Source organism: Magnolia sinica, chromosome 5 (genome assembly GCF_029962835.1).
Source record: "Magnolia sinica isolate HGM2019 chromosome 5, MsV1, whole genome shotgun sequence".
NCBI lineage: Eukaryota > Viridiplantae > Streptophyta > Magnoliopsida > Magnoliales > Magnoliaceae > Magnolia > Magnolia sinica.
The window spans coordinates 74,601,299-74,621,934 of record NC_080577.1 but is presented as its reverse complement, the minus strand read 5'-3'; the positions used below and the strand labels follow the sequence as shown (position 1 = coordinate 74,621,934).

At 39.7% G+C, this 20,636-nt stretch overlaps 1 protein-coding gene across 1 annotated transcript; it reads left to right on the top strand.

Moving 5' to 3' along the window:
• The first annotated feature begins 2,466 nt into the window (after positions 1-2,466).
• On the top strand, positions 2,467-3,195 carry LOC131247069 (uncharacterized). The gene is made up of 2 exons (XM_058247513.1): positions 2,467-2,625; positions 2,791-3,195. Exons 1-2 carry the CDS (start codon positions 2,467-2,469, stop codon positions 3,193-3,195), a joined length of 564 nt encoding a protein of 187 aa, XP_058103496.1.
• The last annotated feature ends 17,441 nt before the right edge of the window (positions 3,196-20,636 follow it).

The window sequence follows — 20,636 nt, the reverse complement described above, 5'->3', positions numbered from 1 at the left end:
GTCGCTCAACCCAACGTGCGCTCGTGCTAGTCGAGTTCGTCAAGCAACCCGATTATCCGATATGTGTTCACCATGTATGGACGCTACTGCTTGAATCTAGGGTACCGAACTTACCAGTGAAATCCTATTAACCATGGTACCTTGATCCGCAAAGACTCATGAGCCGGACATGGTGGTATGGGACACCGTGGTCAACCTGTCGGCCTACGCTGGGGTGATGAGCCTCCCCGTAGTGACCAGTGAGCAACTAAACTCGTGAGCCGATTATGGTGGTATGGGACACTATATTCGTGCTGTCGGCCTATATTGATTGGTGATGAGCCCTTTGTAGTGACCTCGAGCATTCTTGGATACTGCATTGAGGTGACGAGCCTTGGTGTAATAACAAAGGTATGATAGACGTGCACTGATTGGTGACGAGCCCTTTGCTACGACCTCAAACCATATGATCGTATGAGATGCCTAGGATTGACGACCCTAGAATGGATCACTATTTGGATGGTGATATGAAGAAGGTACTTTAACTTCCCAATCCTGTTGTATGAAAAGGACTAATAACAACTTGGTAATCATGTTCATGCGCCACATTTGCATGTGCTTTGTAGATGTGGCGCACTTTGAGGTGGTGTCATGTGTAACATAAGATGAAGATGCTGAGGGTGTACGCGTGAGGGCACGCATCATTTTGCATACATCCTTGCATTAACAAGAGTACTTAGGACATGTTTACTTATTCTGCTTTATCATTACTGCTTGATTGAACTGATAACATGTTAACCAGTGTCTTATTGTTCCACTGAGTTGATCACTCACTCCCACGTTCTGGGGCGGTGTTAAACACCCACTAGACTCTGTCTTAGGTTCTGATGTTGCAGATGTAGATGCGACTTCTGAGGCAGAGCGGGAGATGGATGATGATGAGGCTGCTTTCTCTTATATGCAATTTTCAGACGGGTTCTAGTGAGCTTGTTCTGATGCGCAGGATTCTGGGATTATTTTTGGGAAATTAAATGATGTAATTTATAACTTGAAATTTTGATAGCAACACTTACATTACGACTTGGTTTATGTATGTACTTCAGGGATTTGCACTTGTACACATATATTTCTATAAGTCTTCCGCTTGCTTTATTCACTTATCCCTGAATTATATCTGTGTTTTGGCTTAATCTATTCCATGTTTTATGCACTAAGACAGACAACATACATCCATCATTAAATATGTTGCATAAGTGATGTTTTGGAACTTGGGAGCTGAGTTATGCTCAACCCCCGAATTTCAGGGCGTTACAGTACAGCGATGTATAAAAAATGGTGTTAGGATGTGTACTGATGCAGAATGACAGAGTGATCACTTATGCCTCAAGACAATTGAAGAAGCATGAAGAGAATTACCCGACGCATGACCTGAAATTAGCAGCAGTGGTCTTCGCCCTAAAGATATGGATACACTACCTCTACAGAGAGGAATTCCAGCTATGATCACTAGAGCTTGAAATATATATTTACACAGAAGGATTTGAATATGCGTCACTGTTGGTGGATGGAGACTCTCAAGGACTTCCACTTCGACATATCCTACCATCATGGTAAGGAAAATTCCGTGGTTAACGCTCTAAGTTGAAAGAAGAAGCATGAGCTAGTAGCCACCTTGATGATTAAGGAGTGGGAGATGATGGAGTTCATCTAGGACTTTGATATCTAGCTTACACTCGATGAGGCAGATGCTTACCTGGCCATTTTAACTGCAGAGCCAACCTCAGTCCACCAAGTAATCTTTGCTCAAGGCCAGGACAAATGGCTTAACAAGATGAAGAAAAGGTGTAAAAATGAAGAAATGCTCTACTAGAGGATTAGAAGTGATGACGGTCTCTGATATCAAGGACGGGTGTGTGTACTGAATAACGCAGACCTGAAGAGAGAAGTGGTGGTAGAAGCACATCATTCCAAACTGGCCATACACCTGAGTAGTACCAAGATGTATAACGACGTAAAGAGGTAGTATTGGTGGAGCAATATGACGAGGGACATAGCGGGCTTTGTGGCAAGATGTATGGTGTGTCAGAAGATAAAGGCCAAGCATTGTAAACTAGCAGGCCTCGTCCAGCCTCTACCACTAGCAGAATAGAAATGGGACAACATCTCCATGGATTTCATATTCAGACTTCCTAGGACCCAGAGGAAGCATGACTCAATTTGGGTAATTGCGGATAGGATGACGAAGTCTGCTCTCTACCTTCCTATTCGTGCGACAGATTTGACCGATGATCTAGCAAGGTTGTACATTCGGGAAGTCGTTCAACCTTATGGGGTTCCCTAAGAAATCATATCAGAGCGAGACTCTGGATTTACATCCACTTTTTGGAAGAGATTGCAGGAAGAGCTAGGCACGGAGCTCAAGTTTAGTAAGCCTTTCATCCTCAGACAGACGGGCAGATAGAGAGGGTGAATCAGATTCTGTAGGACATGCTGAGGGCATGTGTTCTAGACCTCAAGGGCAACTGGGACGATCACTTTGCTCTTACAGAGTTCGCCTACAATAACAGCTTTCAATCCAACATAGGCATGGCTCCTTACGAAGCTCTTTATGGTCGTCCCTACCGAGCTCCTCAGTGCTGGGCAGAAGTAGGAGAAAGGAGCTTGTTAGGGCCTAAACTCATCCACGTTACTACTCAGGTGGTCGACGTTATTCGAAAATGACTGCGCACCACCGAGAGCAGATAGAAGAGTTATACAGACAATTTTTGTCGTGATTTGGAATTTACAACAAGTGACCATGTATTCCTAAAGGTTTCTCCTATAAAAGGCTTGATGAGGTTTAAGAAGAAGGGAAAGCCAGCGCCTCATTTTGTCAGACCTTTTGAGATCTTAGATCGTGTGGGAGCCGTAGCATACCGCCTAGCACTGCCTATTTCACTAGTCAACATCCACAACGTCTTCCACATATCCATGTTGAAGAAGTACATGCCAGATAAGTTACCTATCGTTAGCTGCAAGCAGGTCAAACTTACAGATGATGCTTCCTACACTGAGGAACCTATTCGCATCTTAGACTACAAGGAGCAAGTCCTGCGTACAAAGATGATACCACTGGTTAAGGTCATATGGTCTCATAACAGAGAAGAAGAGGTAACCTGGGAAAGGGAAGTAGAAGTTAAGGAGAAGTACCCTCACCTATTCGGCGACACATCATAGGTAATTTTGAGGACAATTTTTTTTAAAGGGGGGTAGACTGTAACACCCCATACCTCTAGTTCATGGTTGTTACCATTAAAACTTGTGCTAGTATAATTGTGAACCTAATTGATAAATGGTTCTAACTTAAGCCAATACAGGAAGAAACCTTCAACCATTTGCCGAAACCGTCCATCAATGCCAAGACAAGTCACCAAAATCCTCTAAGAGCTAAACGAGACCATACACTAGCCACAAGGATAAAACATAACTAACCACCTCAAGTTTAGAATAAACTTCACCAATAGATCAATCATCTGATCATAAAATGATAAGAACTAATACAATTATGACCATCCCAAAGGAGCTAGTAAATAGCTAACTAACCAACCCCTATCACTTAGGGTCCCATGTGACCGTTGAATGACAATTTTAAACCAATCTAGCCATGGGATTGTTAGAACTCTACTATATAGAGTCAGAGATCATATATTGCAGCCCACCTGAGCCTTAGATATGGCTAACCTTCAACCAAGGGCCTTGATAGTGGCCCTTAAAGGAGATGATCGGAGCAGATCTCCCATAGACATCACGGTGGGCCCCACATTCACGGTGCGTGTGCACTTGAGATGTGCACCTGCCACACACCGAACGCAACATCGGGTCAAAGAGCGTTTGACCCGATAGAAATTGCAAAAAGTGGAGAAATTCTCTCTCGCTATCCTACCAACCCAAGATTCCTACTGGGCGATGCTCGTCCACCTAAACTAAGTCCCACCATCGTGATTAGGACCGTCCATCTTGATCGGACGACAGATTTGACAAGACCCATAATGACCTATCAGGCCCATGCAAGCGTGCATGTACGCAAGAAGAGGATCGGGAAGTCACGTGCATTGGGTTCCTTTTGAAAAGGGGGATTGGATAACAGCCACGTTAGCAATCCGAGACAATTATTCACCTTCGATCTTGACTGTCCACAGAGGGCGCATCTCAGCGTTCCCTTCAGCACCAAAAATGGGTAGACACCTGGCTATGGAACGAAAAGGCATGGGAGACATTCCCACTTTAGGAAAGTCCCGCTAGCACTATCTGAGCCTCTCCCTAAGCCCCGAAGGCTAATCTTAGCCGTCCCCTCTAGGGTAGCAACGACTCTATTGTCAGAAGCTTCTCATCTCACGAGAAAATAGTGAGAGGCGAAAAATCTCATGATACATGTAGAAATGTCGATGAATGGCTGGATTAGTGGCCCCTGCAATGATCAACAGTCCCATTCGAACAATTCAAATGGACCCGATCATCCTGATATTCTGCAGACAAAAATCCATCATGATTAGCCTCGTCATCTTCCCTGTTAGATCGAAAGACCCACCGTGATCGAGTGGGCCCCATAACAAATGAAAAGTTACTTTTCCAGTGGAACATAGCCATAGGAACCCATCCCTATTGATAGATGGATCCCATGCATACAAAAATCAGAGGAAAATGTGTTCGTGCGGCCACCAAATCATGACTGTTGGATAGTCCATTCGAGCATGCCTCACGTTTATAAATAGGACCTATTTGCCTCGAGATCCTCACTAAAGCCAGAAAGAAAAGAGAGAGAGAGAGAGAGAGAGAGAGAGAGAGAGAGAGAGAGAGAGAGAGAGAGAGAGAACAGGAGAAAGGATCGGGCAAGTGAATGAATTCGGTGCCGCACTGCACCAAGTCGACCGATTAGTTCTAGCCGAGTTGGGTCAGTGCAAACTAGAGATCACACTAAGGGAAGGGAGAAATAGTGGGAAGAGAAAGAGAGAGAATAGGAGAAAATAGAGGGAGAGAGTGAACGAGTGCAAGGTAGGTGCAAACTCATTGCCACACTGAGTCGACCCGGTCTGTTCGAATTGAGTTAAATTAGTGCAGACTAGCAACACCTCTGAGAGGAGAAAGATCTAAAGGAGAGGCCGAGTGAGGAGACCAGAAGGGGGAAGTCTAGATGTTGTCTTGAACTGACAGCATCACCAAACCATTGGTTGAAGCGTTAACTGAGCCTCTATAACAATCGTGCGAGTCACTGAGCCTCAGTTGACGCATAAGGTAGTCTAGGTAATGCCCAAACCATCACTCTATTGCCAACACAATAACTCGACTCGGCTTTTACTCCCCGTAGGCATGAACTAATGAACCATAATGTGACTCAGGTTCGAGTAAAGGCCACTGTCGAGCCAAGTGGGTAAGGCAACTTGAGATGGGCAGACTCAATGGGCCGTGTGAACAGGCCTCCAGTTCAAATCGACGTCTGTTTGGGACTGTCCGTCTTGACAGCCTCGTGCTAACAACATCGGATGGTTAGCTGACTGGGTTCACTCACCTCTAACATCCGAACAATGCAAACTCGGTGACTCACTGAGCCACGATCCCTTTCAGGTTTAGATAAGTAGTGGACAACAACCACTGAGTTGATCTCACACCTTCATCCAGCAGTAAACTTTGAGGGGGCGAGTTAGACTTGGTCCAAGTGTTCAGAAAGACTTCCAGCAGGTCAGAATTCCTATTGCCCTCATGCTCAAACCGGCCTCGCAAAACAGAAGCCAAATCAACTAAGCAGCCGCTGAGTCTAGCAATCCGCACTCTGGCATCAGGATTTCTCTAATCAGACTGAGCCCTAACTCAGTGTGGCCACCCAACTCAGTCAATACTCAGACTGGGTGGCCCAGTAACTTAGCCTTAGTCACAACTGAGTTGGACGAACTATCCAACGGCCGAGTCAGCAACTCGGTATTCCTCCCTTTCGTGAGCTGGTTGCTGACTGAGTGTCTGCCCAATAAAACTCAGCCACAGCAGCCCTAGGTCTGCTTGTTGCCAGATTAAGGGAAAGCCTGAAGGAGATCAGGCCTAGAAAACTATAGCCCAAGGCCATCGAGTTGGACCCGAGGGTCTAAACAAGACAAACTGAACTAAGCTTGTAAGCGGGAAAGCCACTGCAATCGTCATTAGAGTTACTGATAATTGAACTATCAACTTCAAACTCTTAAGTCACTTATGTGAAAAATGACCCTAGTTGATTCAACCAAGCAGCTGTGGACTGCCCCAGTTAATCGAGGGAACTCGTTTTACTTTAGAGAAGAAATCATACAAGGGAACTCGAGTCAAAAGGTGATGACCTTGTCCCTTAAGCTTTCCATCTCCAAGTTAGTCCAAGCATAGTTTCCTTTTAGACTGCGATTAACAGTTTAGAACTTTGATCACTTGTGCTAAAATACCAAATCATGTTAGCTGGCTTACATTAACCCATGATTAATGATTTGCAAACCATGATCATGTGAATTAAATACCAAACTCTACATGCTAGATTTTATTTAGCAACTCGTAAATTATGTTCACATGCGATGGTCGTTAAACTTACATTTTGAGTTTTGCTTTAACTGTTAGTTTATGCTTTTATTTCATAGTACTTTATGATAGTTCAAAATCTATTAATAACATATAACTGCTATGTTGTATTCACGCGCCTCCACATATCATTGATTTGCTTGCAAGACACTAAATAAGGGAATCTCCACCTATGTATGAGAGTCCACACTTAAGGTGTAGCAAGACATGTTATGTTGAGAATAGACCCTCAACTTGGAGCTTACTTTGGTGGTGAATTATTAACGGGGTTTACCATCCATAGGTTGTTCTCGTCTACATGGTCTTGGGATGAATTATTTAATATCATGATTTAACGTTGCCCTACCATCTTGATTTAGTGTTTATAAAGTACATCCTTTACCACACCAATTTACCTTTAAACCAAGATTTGACATTTGCCCTTACGGCTTCGATAGTTCATTCTCATTCAACCATGTGGTGGTAAATTTTTCCCCTGTATTGAAATTGTTGGGCCACTTGTTAATGGGTTCTATTAAACATCCTAAGGTGGTAGACTTATGGGTTGGGTATGATCGAAATAGGACACTATGCCCGAGCTGTTAGCCTATGTTGGGTGATGAACCCCCCATAGTGACCTTGAGTTTTATCAAATTGGCTAGTTGCAAATGGAATAACAACGGCTGGTCTAATCATGCATTCATAGCATACAACCGATGACGGGTGGCTAATTCTGGATGCTATAGTACGTGCCCTTAGTCATGATATCGTTTCACTTGCTCCCAGACCATCGACTATCAGCCCACTTTCTGTGGGTTTGACACTATGCATGTACTATGTACTTTCGCTGGTGACTTACCATATGTATGGGTTTCACCCAAAAGCCAACTGGCTGAGCATCCCCAGTTGATGTGCACTCATACATCCATGTATTAAATAAGACTATATTTTGTATTGTTTTGTATGCCTTGTTATGCTTTTAAACTATACTTGTTTAAGGCGGCGGTGTGTAATCTTGATGGGAGTTCACACTGAGTTGGCCACTCATCCATCAAATGTTCAACCATACAGAAGATGTAGGTTTAGATGGGGGCGACTACGATGTAGCTCCCGGGGTCGGGGCAGTAGGAATGGAGGGATACTACGACGAAGAGCCGTATAAGAAGGTGGCGACCTACTATGGATTTAATCAGTAGTTGAAGCATTTCTTTTACTTTAGTTTGTCTTGGCACATTTGAAACTTATGAATTTTGTATTTAAGTTCCCCAACTGAGTGGACCAGAATCTGGATATTTGGTTACGTGATATTATCTACGCTTAGTTTATGCTATCGTACTCTGATTTTGAAATATTGTCAATTATCTAATTAATTAACACTCGGGTTTTTAAGGAACGAGTTCTACACTTGGGTTCTAAAAACTGGGGCGTTACAATCTGACACACTTCAAGGGGTAGTGTGTCAGCCGGGAGTGGAGTAGGCACATACACGAACCACTATATATTGCTGTATTTGTGATGATCATTTGTTCTTATATGCATTGATTGATTGAATGTTTAAATTATACACAATACATGTTTTGATATAATGCAACAGTTAGGTTTTCATTATTCATGTTGGTTTCGTAACTCATGTCAAAATTGGTAGAATTTTAGTTAAGAAGGATTAAAATTTTAAAAGTCCCATTCATCCCCTCTCTAGGACATTTGGTCATATATCCATACTTCAATAAATAGTGGTTCTACTGCAATTTCAATAACTAGAATCAGAGTCCTATCCTATCCAGTTGGATGATAGACCAGTTAAAACAAATCTGAACTTTTCACTGAATTAGTTCCCACATGAAGCACCATTGTCATGATCGTAGGGAATTCAACCATCGATGGATCACGAATTTTACAAGACTCAATTACAAAACAAGATAAGAAGATATCAAAAGATTTCGAAGCATCTATTGTAATTGAAGTCACAATAAACCATATAAAACTGAAAATATTCCTTCATTTAAACTATAAATCAATAGAAGTTCAATATAAACGTGAATTAAAGTAAGATAATCATCTAAACAACTACAAACCTCACCTCTTAACTCTAGTCAAGAGATTAACCAACTAAAGACATGATTGAAACCAAAACACTTAAAGAAGACATAAAAAATAAGTAGAAGAAGATTGGGGAAGAAGGAAGGACTCCTTGAAGTTATCCAAAACTTTTCTCCTCTCTTCCAACCCTAATTCGTGCTTAGAAACTCCTAAAAAACCCATATTTATAAGCTTTGCTTGGACTGACTTTGAAACCACCTCAATCTAATGCAAAAAGTTACGCTTCAGTTGGACCAAATTAAAGTTAAAAATCTAACTTTCTCCCTGAACTATTATGCATGATTTCGGTTAGACAGAAGTTAGTTTAATTGGACCAAATTAAGGCTGAAAATTCCACTTCTCACTGGAGTGTTTTGCGCGATTTCGGTTGGATCGAAATTGAACTTCGGTGGGACCAGAGGTCTGTTTCCAGACTCTCTTCTTAGACTCAGAATTCCAGAATATGTTTTTTCTGGCCAATTTTCAGGATTCCTTTTCTTCACTTTAAATCTTCGATTCTCTTCATTCCTCACTTAGCTTCTTTGAATCTTTGGCATGTGAATTCTTCATTAATGACTTCCAAATATCCAATTCTTTATTATCTTCTTTTGAGCTCTAAATCTTCCTTTTAGTATCAATTTCACTTTAAGCTCTTGAAATCACCTCGCACATAAAAATATGCATAATTAGATCGATTAAGCACTATCATATTCATAAAACCAAGGCATAAATAGGGAGAAATATACAATATTTCACACTCACCACACCCCTCAACCAACATTTTTCTAGTCCCGACTAAAACAAGTGAACACAACTTCTCAAAAATTTCAAATTCCAACCCTTAGATAACAATTTCCTGTGCAAGCCTATACATGTGGGTGATATTCAAAGTGTGGAAATAAAACATGGGCAATATGGATCTCGATGTCCTTAGCAATCAAATGAACTAAGTCTTCATTCATCACTTAATAAATAGAATAAGTCTAAACATCAAGTTTCTAGTGTATTTAGTGAGTTCTAACTTAAAATTCTATGAATTTGATGTACCTTTCATAATGTTAGCTATGTTCATTACCTTAAAGTAAACAATTTAGCACAAATATTGAATCTGATCATATATCATTATTCACTTATTTTTCAGCTTTTGATTTTATATCAATGTCTTTCACATATTTTCTTTCTTTTCTAAAATTTTCATTTGATACACATACCATAGGTGGCCATGATCTTACTGTTTTCTTACTGGTTTGTTTTTCTTCTTTTAATTCCTTTTAGGTAGATAATAATCTCCAAATTTGGTTCCTAATCACTTTTAAGTATTTCTCATGTTTTCACTTAGAAAGTAAACATTTCATAGGATATAAATTAGATGTGAAGTGTGAGCTAGACTCAATTGATGTTTAAAATATTCCATTATTAAACTAATTATGAAAACTTAATTAAAAGTTACTAATTAACTAGTCACTAGATTCCCAAATATTTATTCCATATCTTATTATAGTACTCAACATGCATTCAAATCACATAGAATTTTTTCTTTCCAAGAGAGTTTTGAAACAGAAAATTCCAAAAATTTTGCAAAAAAATTTGCTTGAATCTAGAAAAATATTGATGGTTCAATCCTTCTTATTTCACCCCCCAACTTAAAATTTATATTGTCCTCAATGTAAGAAATAGTCAATAATACCAACATGAGATAAAGATAAGAAAATGAGTGGTGAGTTTGAAGGATAGTGTAACGCCCTGAAATTCGGGGGTTGAGCATAACTCAGCTCCCGAGTTTCACAACATCACTTATGCAACATATTTAATGATGAATGTATGTTGTCTGTATGAGTGCATAAAACATGGAATAGATTAAGCCAAACTGCAAGCATAATTCAGGGATAAGTGAAAGATGCAAGCGAAAGACTTAAAGAAACATATGTGTACATGTGCAAGTCCCTGAAATACGTATACTCTACCAGGTCATAATTACAAGTGTTGTTTTCAAAATATAAGTATCAAAATGACATCATCTATTATAATTACAAAAAAAAAATCCAGAATCCCCGCATAACAGGACATGGCTCACATGAACCCGCTTGAGAACTGCATAAAAGAAAACGCGTCCTCATCATCCTCATACTCATGCTCTGCTTCAAGGGTCACGTCATTATCTGCATCTAAGACAGAGTCTGGTTGGTGTTGAAACACCGTCCCAGAATGTAGGAGTGAGTGATCAACTCAGTGGAACTATATAGTAAAAGTTAACATGTTATCAAATCAATCAAGCAGTAATGATAAGGCAATACAATCAAACACATCCTAATTACTCTTGTTAATGCAAGGATGTATGTAGAAATGATGCATGCTCTCGCCTGCACTCCCTCAGCGTCTTCATCTTACGGTACGCATGACAACCTCCCGCAGTGCCAACAACTCCAACGCACATGCAATGTGGTGCATGAACATGATCACCAAGTTTTTATTAGTCCTTTTCATACAGCAGGATTGGGAAGCTAAGGTACCTTCCTCATATCACTTTCCAAATAGTGATCCATTCTAGGGTCGTCAATCCTAGACAATCTCATACGATCATATGGTTTTAGGTCACTGCAAAGGGCTCGTCACCAATCAATGCATGCCTATCATACCTTAGTTATACCCTAAGGCTCGTCGCCTCAATGCAGTAGCAAGGTATGCTCGAGGTCACTACAAAGGGCTCGTCACCAATCAATGTAGGCCGACAGCACGAATATAGTGTCACATACCACCATAATCAGCTCACGAGTCTGGTGTGCTCACTGGTCACTACGGGGAGGCTCGTCACCCCAGCGTAGGCCGACAGCTCGACCACGGTGTCCCATACCACCATGTCCAGCTCATGAGTCTTAGCTGATCAAGGTACAATGGTTAACGGAATTGCATTGGTAAGTTTGGTACCTTATATTCAAGCAATAGCATTCATACATGGTGTACATCCACCGGGACAATCGGGTTAATTGACAAACTCGACTAGCATGAGCGCACGTTGAGTTGAACGACATAGAATGTGCAAACACTCCATGTGGCCAAACCACTGTCGACAACCCTAATACAACTCGGTTTTGTCAAACACATCTTGCGTGGCGAAAACAACCTCGACCATGAACTCAAGGTTTGTTACCGATTTCCTGGACTATGTCATAGTCCCAAACACGTTCAATTATAACAGATATTCATACTAACAATTTAGAACAGTAATGGAACAACCATGCTAATCATACAGTATGTGAGCATTTGAAGAATATCAACTTAACATGAATTACACATAAGTAGTGCTTGAAGTTAAACAACACAGAATGTAAATTGCATGTAGGAAATTATACACATCAATAGGATAGTTGAGAATCTCTTCTCAATGCCCATAATAGGTTAATATATTACACACTTAACCATTCAGACATTTCTACAAACACTTAGACTACATAGTCTAACATACATGACGTATGTTGGTGATAACACACATTTGGACAATTCCTTTCGCCAAGGAGTTAACACACATACAACTAGCACAAGTACACCACAATTAATCATGGCAAACACATGTTCATATTTTATACATATACGATACTTCCTACATATACATAGAATACACAAATCTCAATATAACTCATTTATATCAGGATTGCAAAATAAACATCACAGTTGGCATGTGAAATTGCATCCACAATAATAATAAACCGTTACCCAACATTGAAATCCTTGAAAACCATAACCTATCCGAATAAAGTCCGCACCTTAAACCAGAAAATGCGCACAGATCTGATTCAGACGATAAGTCTTCGTCAACGGCGACTAGATAACCCAAGGCATGAATAAAAATGAGCTACATCAACACTTAGACAAGTCTAAGCTCTAAAACAGACTAGGGTTTGATTAACCCAAGAATGAACTTAGAATCGCCAGAATAACGATTCAAAAGTGATGGTTTAGGGATACAGAGTAACAAGAAAGAATCTCAAGATGATTCACCAACTTCTCTCTCACTTTCTCTCTCTTTTCCTCTCTCTTTCTTAGCTAGGGTTAAAAAATTCGTATAGAATAGAGAGTGAGGGTTTTAAGGTCTTTATATAGGCCTAAAATAGATGAAAATAGCCCCAGGGCCATGGTATACTTAGGTGATAACCAAATCAGGCCTATATTGGTCCAACGGAACACTTCTGGCAGTCCTTTCTCCACGTGCGGTCGGACTTAAGCTTACTGATCATGGATCTAGGTCAGGCTGAGTTTTCGTACCGATCGGATTTACAGATCAGCCGTGGCGGACCACTCTCAATTCAACGGTCACCGAAACTCGATCAGGTCCACCGGTACTATGACATGCCAGGGCCATCTTCCCTGATCCGAGGGTGAAATTGGGTCAGAATCCAATGGTCAGAAAGCTTAGAATTGGTGTGCAAGCGACACGACTCAGATTTTATAAATTCATATTTAATTTCTCAGCTTTCTCGTACTCTTTACTCCAGACTTAAGCAAATCGACCCAGGACATCATCTGGTCTTGATTTTTGAGGTGATGGTCAAGCCCAACAAGATGACCAAAATTGTCTAAGATCGACGCTATCGGACTTTCGACGTGCGGTCCAGGTCTGATACAATGTTTCTAAGTACTCACGAGAGCAACTGGATTTAGCGTTGAATCCTAGATTTTGGGGTAACATAGCGTTAACGATTCTACAGGTTTTGGGTCCTGCAGATCAAATTTAAAGTGATTGATACTAATTTCACAAGCAATTGAGTTTAACGCTAATTAACCCACACATAACTTCTAAGGAATTTGAGGTAGTACTCGTGTCTTTGCACGAAATTTTTCGGGTCATTACAGATAGTACTTGAGAAGGAATAATGCAGTGATATTTAAAGTCTTTGCTATGTAAGGGGTTAAACAATGATAAGCACGACCAACTAAAGAAAAATTCTATATAAACTAATCTTAAGAAAGAATAAACCTAACTACACCTCCATCAGACCAGGAAGTCTATCCTTATAGAGATGATCAGTCAAAGGGATGGACATATCCTTTGAGTCAAATTTCTCAACGAATGGCTTGAGACGATAACCGTTCACTTAGAAAATGTTTCCATTCATTGGATTCTGTATTTCGAAGACCCCATGAGGATAAACAGTTGTAACAATAAAAGGGTCAGTCCAACAAGATTGAAGCTTACCTAAAAAAGATGTAAGCGAGAACAAAAGGACCTTATGACCTGGTGTGAATAATTTTCGAAGAATGTTCTGGTCATGGAACACCTTCATTCTGTCCTTGTAAATTCTTGAGTTCTTATATGCATCGTTCTGAATTTCCTCAAGTTCATTTAATTAAAGTTTGCGTAGCGAGCCGGCGTTGTCTAAATTAAAGTTCAAATTCTTAATTTCCTAGTAGGCCTTATGTTTCAACTCCATAGGCAAGTGGCGAGTCTTCTTCTAGACAAGTGTAAAGGGAGACATTCTAATGGGGTTCTTATAAGCTATACGGTAAGCCCATAAAGCATTAGACAGTCTGATTGACCAATCTTTGTGATCGGGGTAAACCATTTTTTCCAGAATTTGTTTGATTTTCTTGTTGAAAATTTAAGCTTGACCGCTTATCTCCAAGTGATAGGGGATACTGACTTTGTGACCTATTGCAAAAGTGTGAACCTCCATCACTTATGATGGCTCAAGTTGTTCCGAACTGGGAAATGATGTTTTCTTTTACGAATCGAATGACCATTTGATGATTATTGTTCCGGCATGGGATCGCCTCGACTCACTTGGTAATATAGTCTACTGCTAACAAGATATAAATGCTTCCAAAGGATTGGAGAAATGGTCCCATGAAATTAATATCCTAACAATCTAATGCTTTAATAATTAAAATGAGGTTTAATGTCATCATGTTTCGACGAGACAATCCTCTCAATTTTTGACAATACTCACAAGCTTTGCAAAACTCATGAGTATCTTTAAACATGGTGGGCCAATAAAAACAACACTGCAGAATTTTGGCTATGGTTTTTTAGCAGAAAAGTGACCACCATGGGCCTAAGAATGACAAAAGGAGATTACGCTTTGATGTTCATTGTCAGGCACACATCTCCTTAGAATTTAGTATAGGCAATATTTAAATAGGTATGGATCATCCTAGATAAATTTGCGTACCTCAGTGTAAAATTTCTTCTTATCTTACGTAGTCCAATGGATCAGTGTAAAACCTGTGGCAAGATAATTAGCGATATTAGCGAACCATGGTACTTGGGAAAGTTTAAATAATTGTTCATCAGGGAACATGTCGTTTATTGGTATCATCTCAAGGGAATCGGGTAGGTCAAGTCTAGAGAGATGGTTAGCCACTACATTCTTTACTACCTTCTTATCACGTATTTCAATGTCAAACTCTTGGAGTAGAAGGATCCATCTTATCAACTGGGGCTTAGCATCATTCTTAGAGAGAAGGTACTTTAGCACCACATGATCAGTACTCTCAGTCACAATAATTCGGTCATCAATAAGTGGCTGCAAGCAGATGTGTGCGGCGCTCTCAAATGGCTCCTCTACAGTAAGTTTTTGCTCAAAGTCTCGCATGAATTCCACCATGTTCCATTCTCCTATCATCAGCGGAGCTGCAAATGCTATCGCCTTCTTGTGGCTCAATGCGTCTGCCACAGAGTTGGCCTTGCCAGGCTAGTAGGAGATCTCAAACTTGAATTCCTTCAAGGTTTTCATACAACGTCGTTGGCTCATATTCAGGTCTCTCTGTGTGAATATGTACCTGAGGCTCTTGTGGTCGTAAAAGAGCTCGAACTCTTCTCCGTAGAGGTAATGTCTCTAAAGCTTTATTGCAAAGATGACGGCCGCCAATTTCAGGTCATGCATAGGGTAGTTCTCTTCGTGTTTCCTTAACTATCGCGATGCATAGGCAATCACTCTATCCTTCTGCATAAGAACACAACCCAAACTAACACGAGATGCGTCAGTGTATATCGTATATCTGACTCCCTGTTCTAGCAATACTAGCACGGGTGTGGACATCAACTTGTCCTTCAGTTCCTGAAAGGCTGCTTCTGCCTTCTCATTCCAGGTAAACTTGATATCCTTCCGAGTGAGCTGCGACAACGGTTTAACTATCTTGGAAAAGTCTCTAATGAATCGACGACAGTAACCTGCCAGGCTGTGGAAACTCCTCACTTTAGTAACTGAACTAGGCTGCTCTCAGTCTTAAACTGCGGTCACCTTAGCAAGGTCCACAACTATTCCTTTCTTGGACACCACATGTCCTAGGAACTTGACTTCTTTTCAGAAGTCGTATTTCTTGTACTGAGCAAACAACTGGTTCTTCCTGATAGTATCAAAGACTGCTCGCAAGTGCTCCTCGTGATCTTTCTGACTCTTAGAGTATATCAGGATGTTATCTATAAATACGATGATGAGTCGGTACAGATAGGGCCAAAACACCCTGTTCATAAGGTCCATGAACACGGCTGGCACATTTGTGAGTCCAAATGACATCACAAGGAACTCGTACTGCTCAAAGCTGGTTCTGAATGCTATTTTTTGCACGTCCTCATATCTGACACGCAACTGGTGATACCCTGACTATAAGTTGATCTTTGAAAATACTGTGCCCCTTTTAACTAGTCGAACAGATCATTTATCTTGGGCAAAGGATACTTGTTCTTCATTATCACTTGGTTCAACCTGTGATAATCAATACACAATCGCAGTGAAAATCAATACACGATCGCAGTGATCCATCTTTTTTCTTCACAAACAACACAAGTGCTCCCCAAGGGGATACACTCGGTCGTATGAAGCCTAATTCCAATAGACTGTCGATCTGTCTCCTCAATTCTTCCATTTCACATGAAGGCATGCGATACGTCGGTAGCGAAATGGGTGTCGCACTAGGCACAAGGTCTATAGTAAAGTCAATCTCGCGCTGAGGAGGTAGTCCAGGTATCGTCTTGAACACGTCCATGAAATCTTGGACTACAGGCGTGTTCTCAAGTGTCGAACCATTAACATTCTCTAGCAAGGTAGCATAACAACTAATACGGTAGTACCAACTGACCTGATCTAGGAAAGTAAAAGTCGTGCCCTCAGATCTATGGGCTATCACCACTCTAGTATCATAATTGATCTCTACCCTCATCTTGGAGCCAATCCATACCGAAGATGACATTATAATGACACAACGGGGCGACAATCAGGTCAACGAGTACTATTCTGCTCCCTAAGTCTATCAAGTAACCCTTGCAAATCTTAATAGCCGTTTTATTATTTGATTTTCTAATGTAAATATGGTTAATTATATAACAAGCAGTATTTATGGCTTCAGCCCAGAGATTTTTAGGAAGCTTCATACTTTTAACATTACATTAGTCATTTCTTGAAGCATCCTATTTTTTCTTTCCACTATCCCATTTTGTTTTGGTATTTTGGGAGCAGAATATTCATGTGATATTCCCTGGTCACTACAAAATTTATCAAAACTACTATTTTAAACTCAGAACCATAATCACCATGGATTTTAGTGACTTGTAACTCTTTTTCATTTTGGATACGTTTAAGTATCCTTTCTACTTCGTCGACAGTTTAAGATTTCTCTCTTAAGAAGGCTACCCAAGTATACCTGGTAAAGTCATCTACAATGACCAGAATATACTTCTTATCACTTCGACTCTCTGTTCTAGTTGGTCCAATGAAATTCATGTGGAGGAGTTCGAGTGGTTTAGATGTAGCATTGGAGTTTATCTTTTTATGAGCACTCCTAGTTTCTTTACCAATCTGGCACTCACCACATATCTTATCCACTTTCTTTATTTTAGGTATACCTCTTACCAATTCATTTTTGCTCAATCTATACAAGTTGCAGTAGTGTACATGTCCTAGGCACTTATGCCATAATTTGGTCTCATTAATATGGACCATGCAGCATGATAGCTTAGATGAGCTTGAGTCACTAACTATATAGCAATTCTCAGAAGTTCCGTGACCAATTAATATTAAAGAACCATTTTTATTTAAGATTTCACATTTTTGGTTTGAAAATTTTACACAGTGATTATTATCACAAATTTGAGAAATGCTTAGTAAATTATGTTTTAAACCTTCTACATATAAAATATTCTCAAATAGAGGGAGGTTAGGAAGTTGAACCATACCTTGGCCAACAATTTTGCAGTTGCTACCATCACTGAATGTGATTGAACCATCAGTCATGTCTTTAAGACTAGTGAAGAGACTTTTGTCACCTATCATGTGTCTGGAGCAACCACTATCCAGGAACCACTTTGAATGGCTCATCGCTTTGAATGCGTTGTGGGCAACCAAACAAGCAACCTTAGGGACCCATTTCATTACAATTTTCAGTTTATGAACATAATTGGTTACTGATATGTGATCTTTAAATTTTCTTATATATCTTTCATATCTTACCTAATTAACTCCTTTATTACTCTCTTGTTAAGTCTTCCTCTTCCATTTCTTCTTTGCTTCCTTTGTCATATTGTGATAAAAAGGGGGAGAAATATTTTTGAATTGATTCTTTATGGATATAGAACGGATATGGATGTGGGGTAGTAGCATAGCATAATTTGCATAATTTTTATAGATTTATGTGTGCTATTAAGGGGGAGTAAGTAAGGAGGTATTTTGCCTAGTTCATGATGATGTGTGCTAATTGATGATAACTAGCGCATGATTCTTTAACCAGCCTGTAACTGGTTTCCTTTTACAACTGGTGCATTATTCTTTATTGAGATGCTTCTCTCATTTTTATTGAGTGTGTTTGGTCACAAATTTGACAAAGGGGGAGATTGTAAGTGCTATGGTTATTTGCTCCTTTGATTCTCAAATTTTGTTGTGCCAAAACCACAATTTGTGTCTTGTGTAACACGTTGTTATATATGTTCAAGGCAATGCATCTCATGCTCAAGGACAATGCTTCAAGTCAAGTTCAATGATCTACTTTAAGAAATGCAAGATCAAGTACATTATTCTCTTCTCTAAAGCTTCAAAGTTTTTAAGCTATGAGATCTTGTTCAAAGATCTCTGAAGTACAACTCAAGAACTACAAGTTCAGGCTCCCAAAGATCTCTGTAGCACAAATCAAGAACTACAAGTTCAAGCTTACAAGCTTCATCAAGCATCGAGATTTAAAGCTTCTTGATCTTCAAAGATCATCCATCATCTGAAGAAAAGAATGTTCAATGTTCATACTTCATGTCTCAGTTATGAATGACCTTAGATTGACCTTAGGGTAGGTCATTTCGGATACATAAGTCAATTGCTTATTTTATATGTGTTTTGGTCTATTCTTAGACTAGTCCTGGACTCTGTTCGACTAGTCCTAGAACTGGCTCGATCAGTCCAAGAAATTCCAAGACCAGTCCTAAGTTGTTATAAATTTTCATAATTTTTTGGTTGAGCTATAACCAGTCATGGAGTCTACTCGACTGGTCGTGTGAATAGTGCCAACTCGTTCACGACCAGTCCTGCGACTATGACTCAAACTCCAGCAATGAATTCTAGTTTCTCACAACCAGTCGTGAGCAGGTCACGACTAGTTGTGAAGTGCCTACGACCAATCGTGGAATGGTTTTATCCAATCGCGCTCAAAATTTTAAAATGTTGTTAGTCCTACGACCAGTCGTGGTGTCCACAGGACTAGTCATAGATGCGATTTTTGCAACTATAAATAGAGCACGAATTTTAGAGTTTTATATCCAATTAAAGTAAAATCAAGGCATCACTCTAAGAGATAAGTTTGTGTTCTTTTTAAATTACATTGTGCATATTTAATATTCTCTTTTGTTAGCTTTTTATATTTGGTGTTGTTTCTGCATTCCAATCCGATTTGAAAGAGGAATTGTGATATTCCACTTCTTAGAATCAAAATCAAATAGAGCTAGCCTAACTTGATTTAATTTAAAATCAATTAGAACTTAGAACCATTTCAAAGTAAGTATTGGACATTGAACTTCTACATTCGAATTTCTACTCCGACTTGGTTCTTCCAGGCTGCTACAAAAGGAGAAATCTAGGTATTTTACATTTGTATAAATCTTCTATGTTTTTGGTTTCTTTGAGATTAAGCCAGAAAAATTTCTAAGTTTTGGTTATCCGAGGAGAGCCAAAAAACTCAGTGTGGTGTTTTTGAATTGTGTAAGACCATTAGAAAGACACAATTATGAGGGTTTTAGGTGATCCTGAGAAAAACCTATTTTCATAGTGAACGCTAATATTCCCTATGTGAGGATATTAGGAGTGGAGTACTAAGCTGTGTGGTTGTTGTTTAATAGTTAGTGAACACACAGGCGAACCACTATAATTCTTTATGTCTTGTGATTTGAATGTTTGTTTATTTGCTATATCTTTTATCATTCAAAGTTGTGGGATGTATAGGTGGATGTGAATGTTGTAATATTTACATTTCAAGCATTGTGGGGAATGTTGTAATAGTTTAGACTTCCATTATGGCTATTTACTTTTTATTCCTCTTCTGTTTGAGATATTGATACTTAAACCGTTCTAGTAAGGTTGTCCTGCCATAAACCTTTAGTTTTTATAGTGCAAGGTTGTCCTTAGAACAACATTTGTATCAACCTCTCAAGACTTAAATTTTTAGGTTGCTTTATATTTTCGTACTGTGATTTGTTTAAAGTGTTATCTTTTCTTTATTCATTTAAATTCCACTGTTAAAGATTTAATTTGGCATAGTCCTATTCACCCCCCCCCCCCCCCCCTCTAGGACATATAGCTTGGCCTTTTTAAGTGGTATCAAAGCCTAATAGCTCATTTTAATTGTTATTTTTTTATTTAATTCCTGAGCTAATCAATCTAAGCTATTTATAAGATGTCAAATTTTGATAGCATTTCAGTCACTAGGCCTCCTCCATTTGATGGCTCCAATTATGCCTATTGAAAAGCTAGGATGAGAATTTTCTTAAAATCCATGGATGAGAGTGTGTGGCAAGCCACAGTGACTGAATGGACCCCTCCTACCATTGAAGTAACTGGTATCGATGG

Coding starts and splice junctions, on each gene's coding strand:
- LOC131247069 (XM_058247513.1), top strand. CDS start 2,467: ATGCTGAGGGCATGTGTTCTAGACCTCAAGGGCAACTGGGACGATCAC. Junction 2,626..2,790: donor CTCCTCAGTGCTGGGCAGAA/GTAGGAGAAAGG, acceptor GTATTCCTAAAG/GTTTCTCCTATAAAAGGCTT.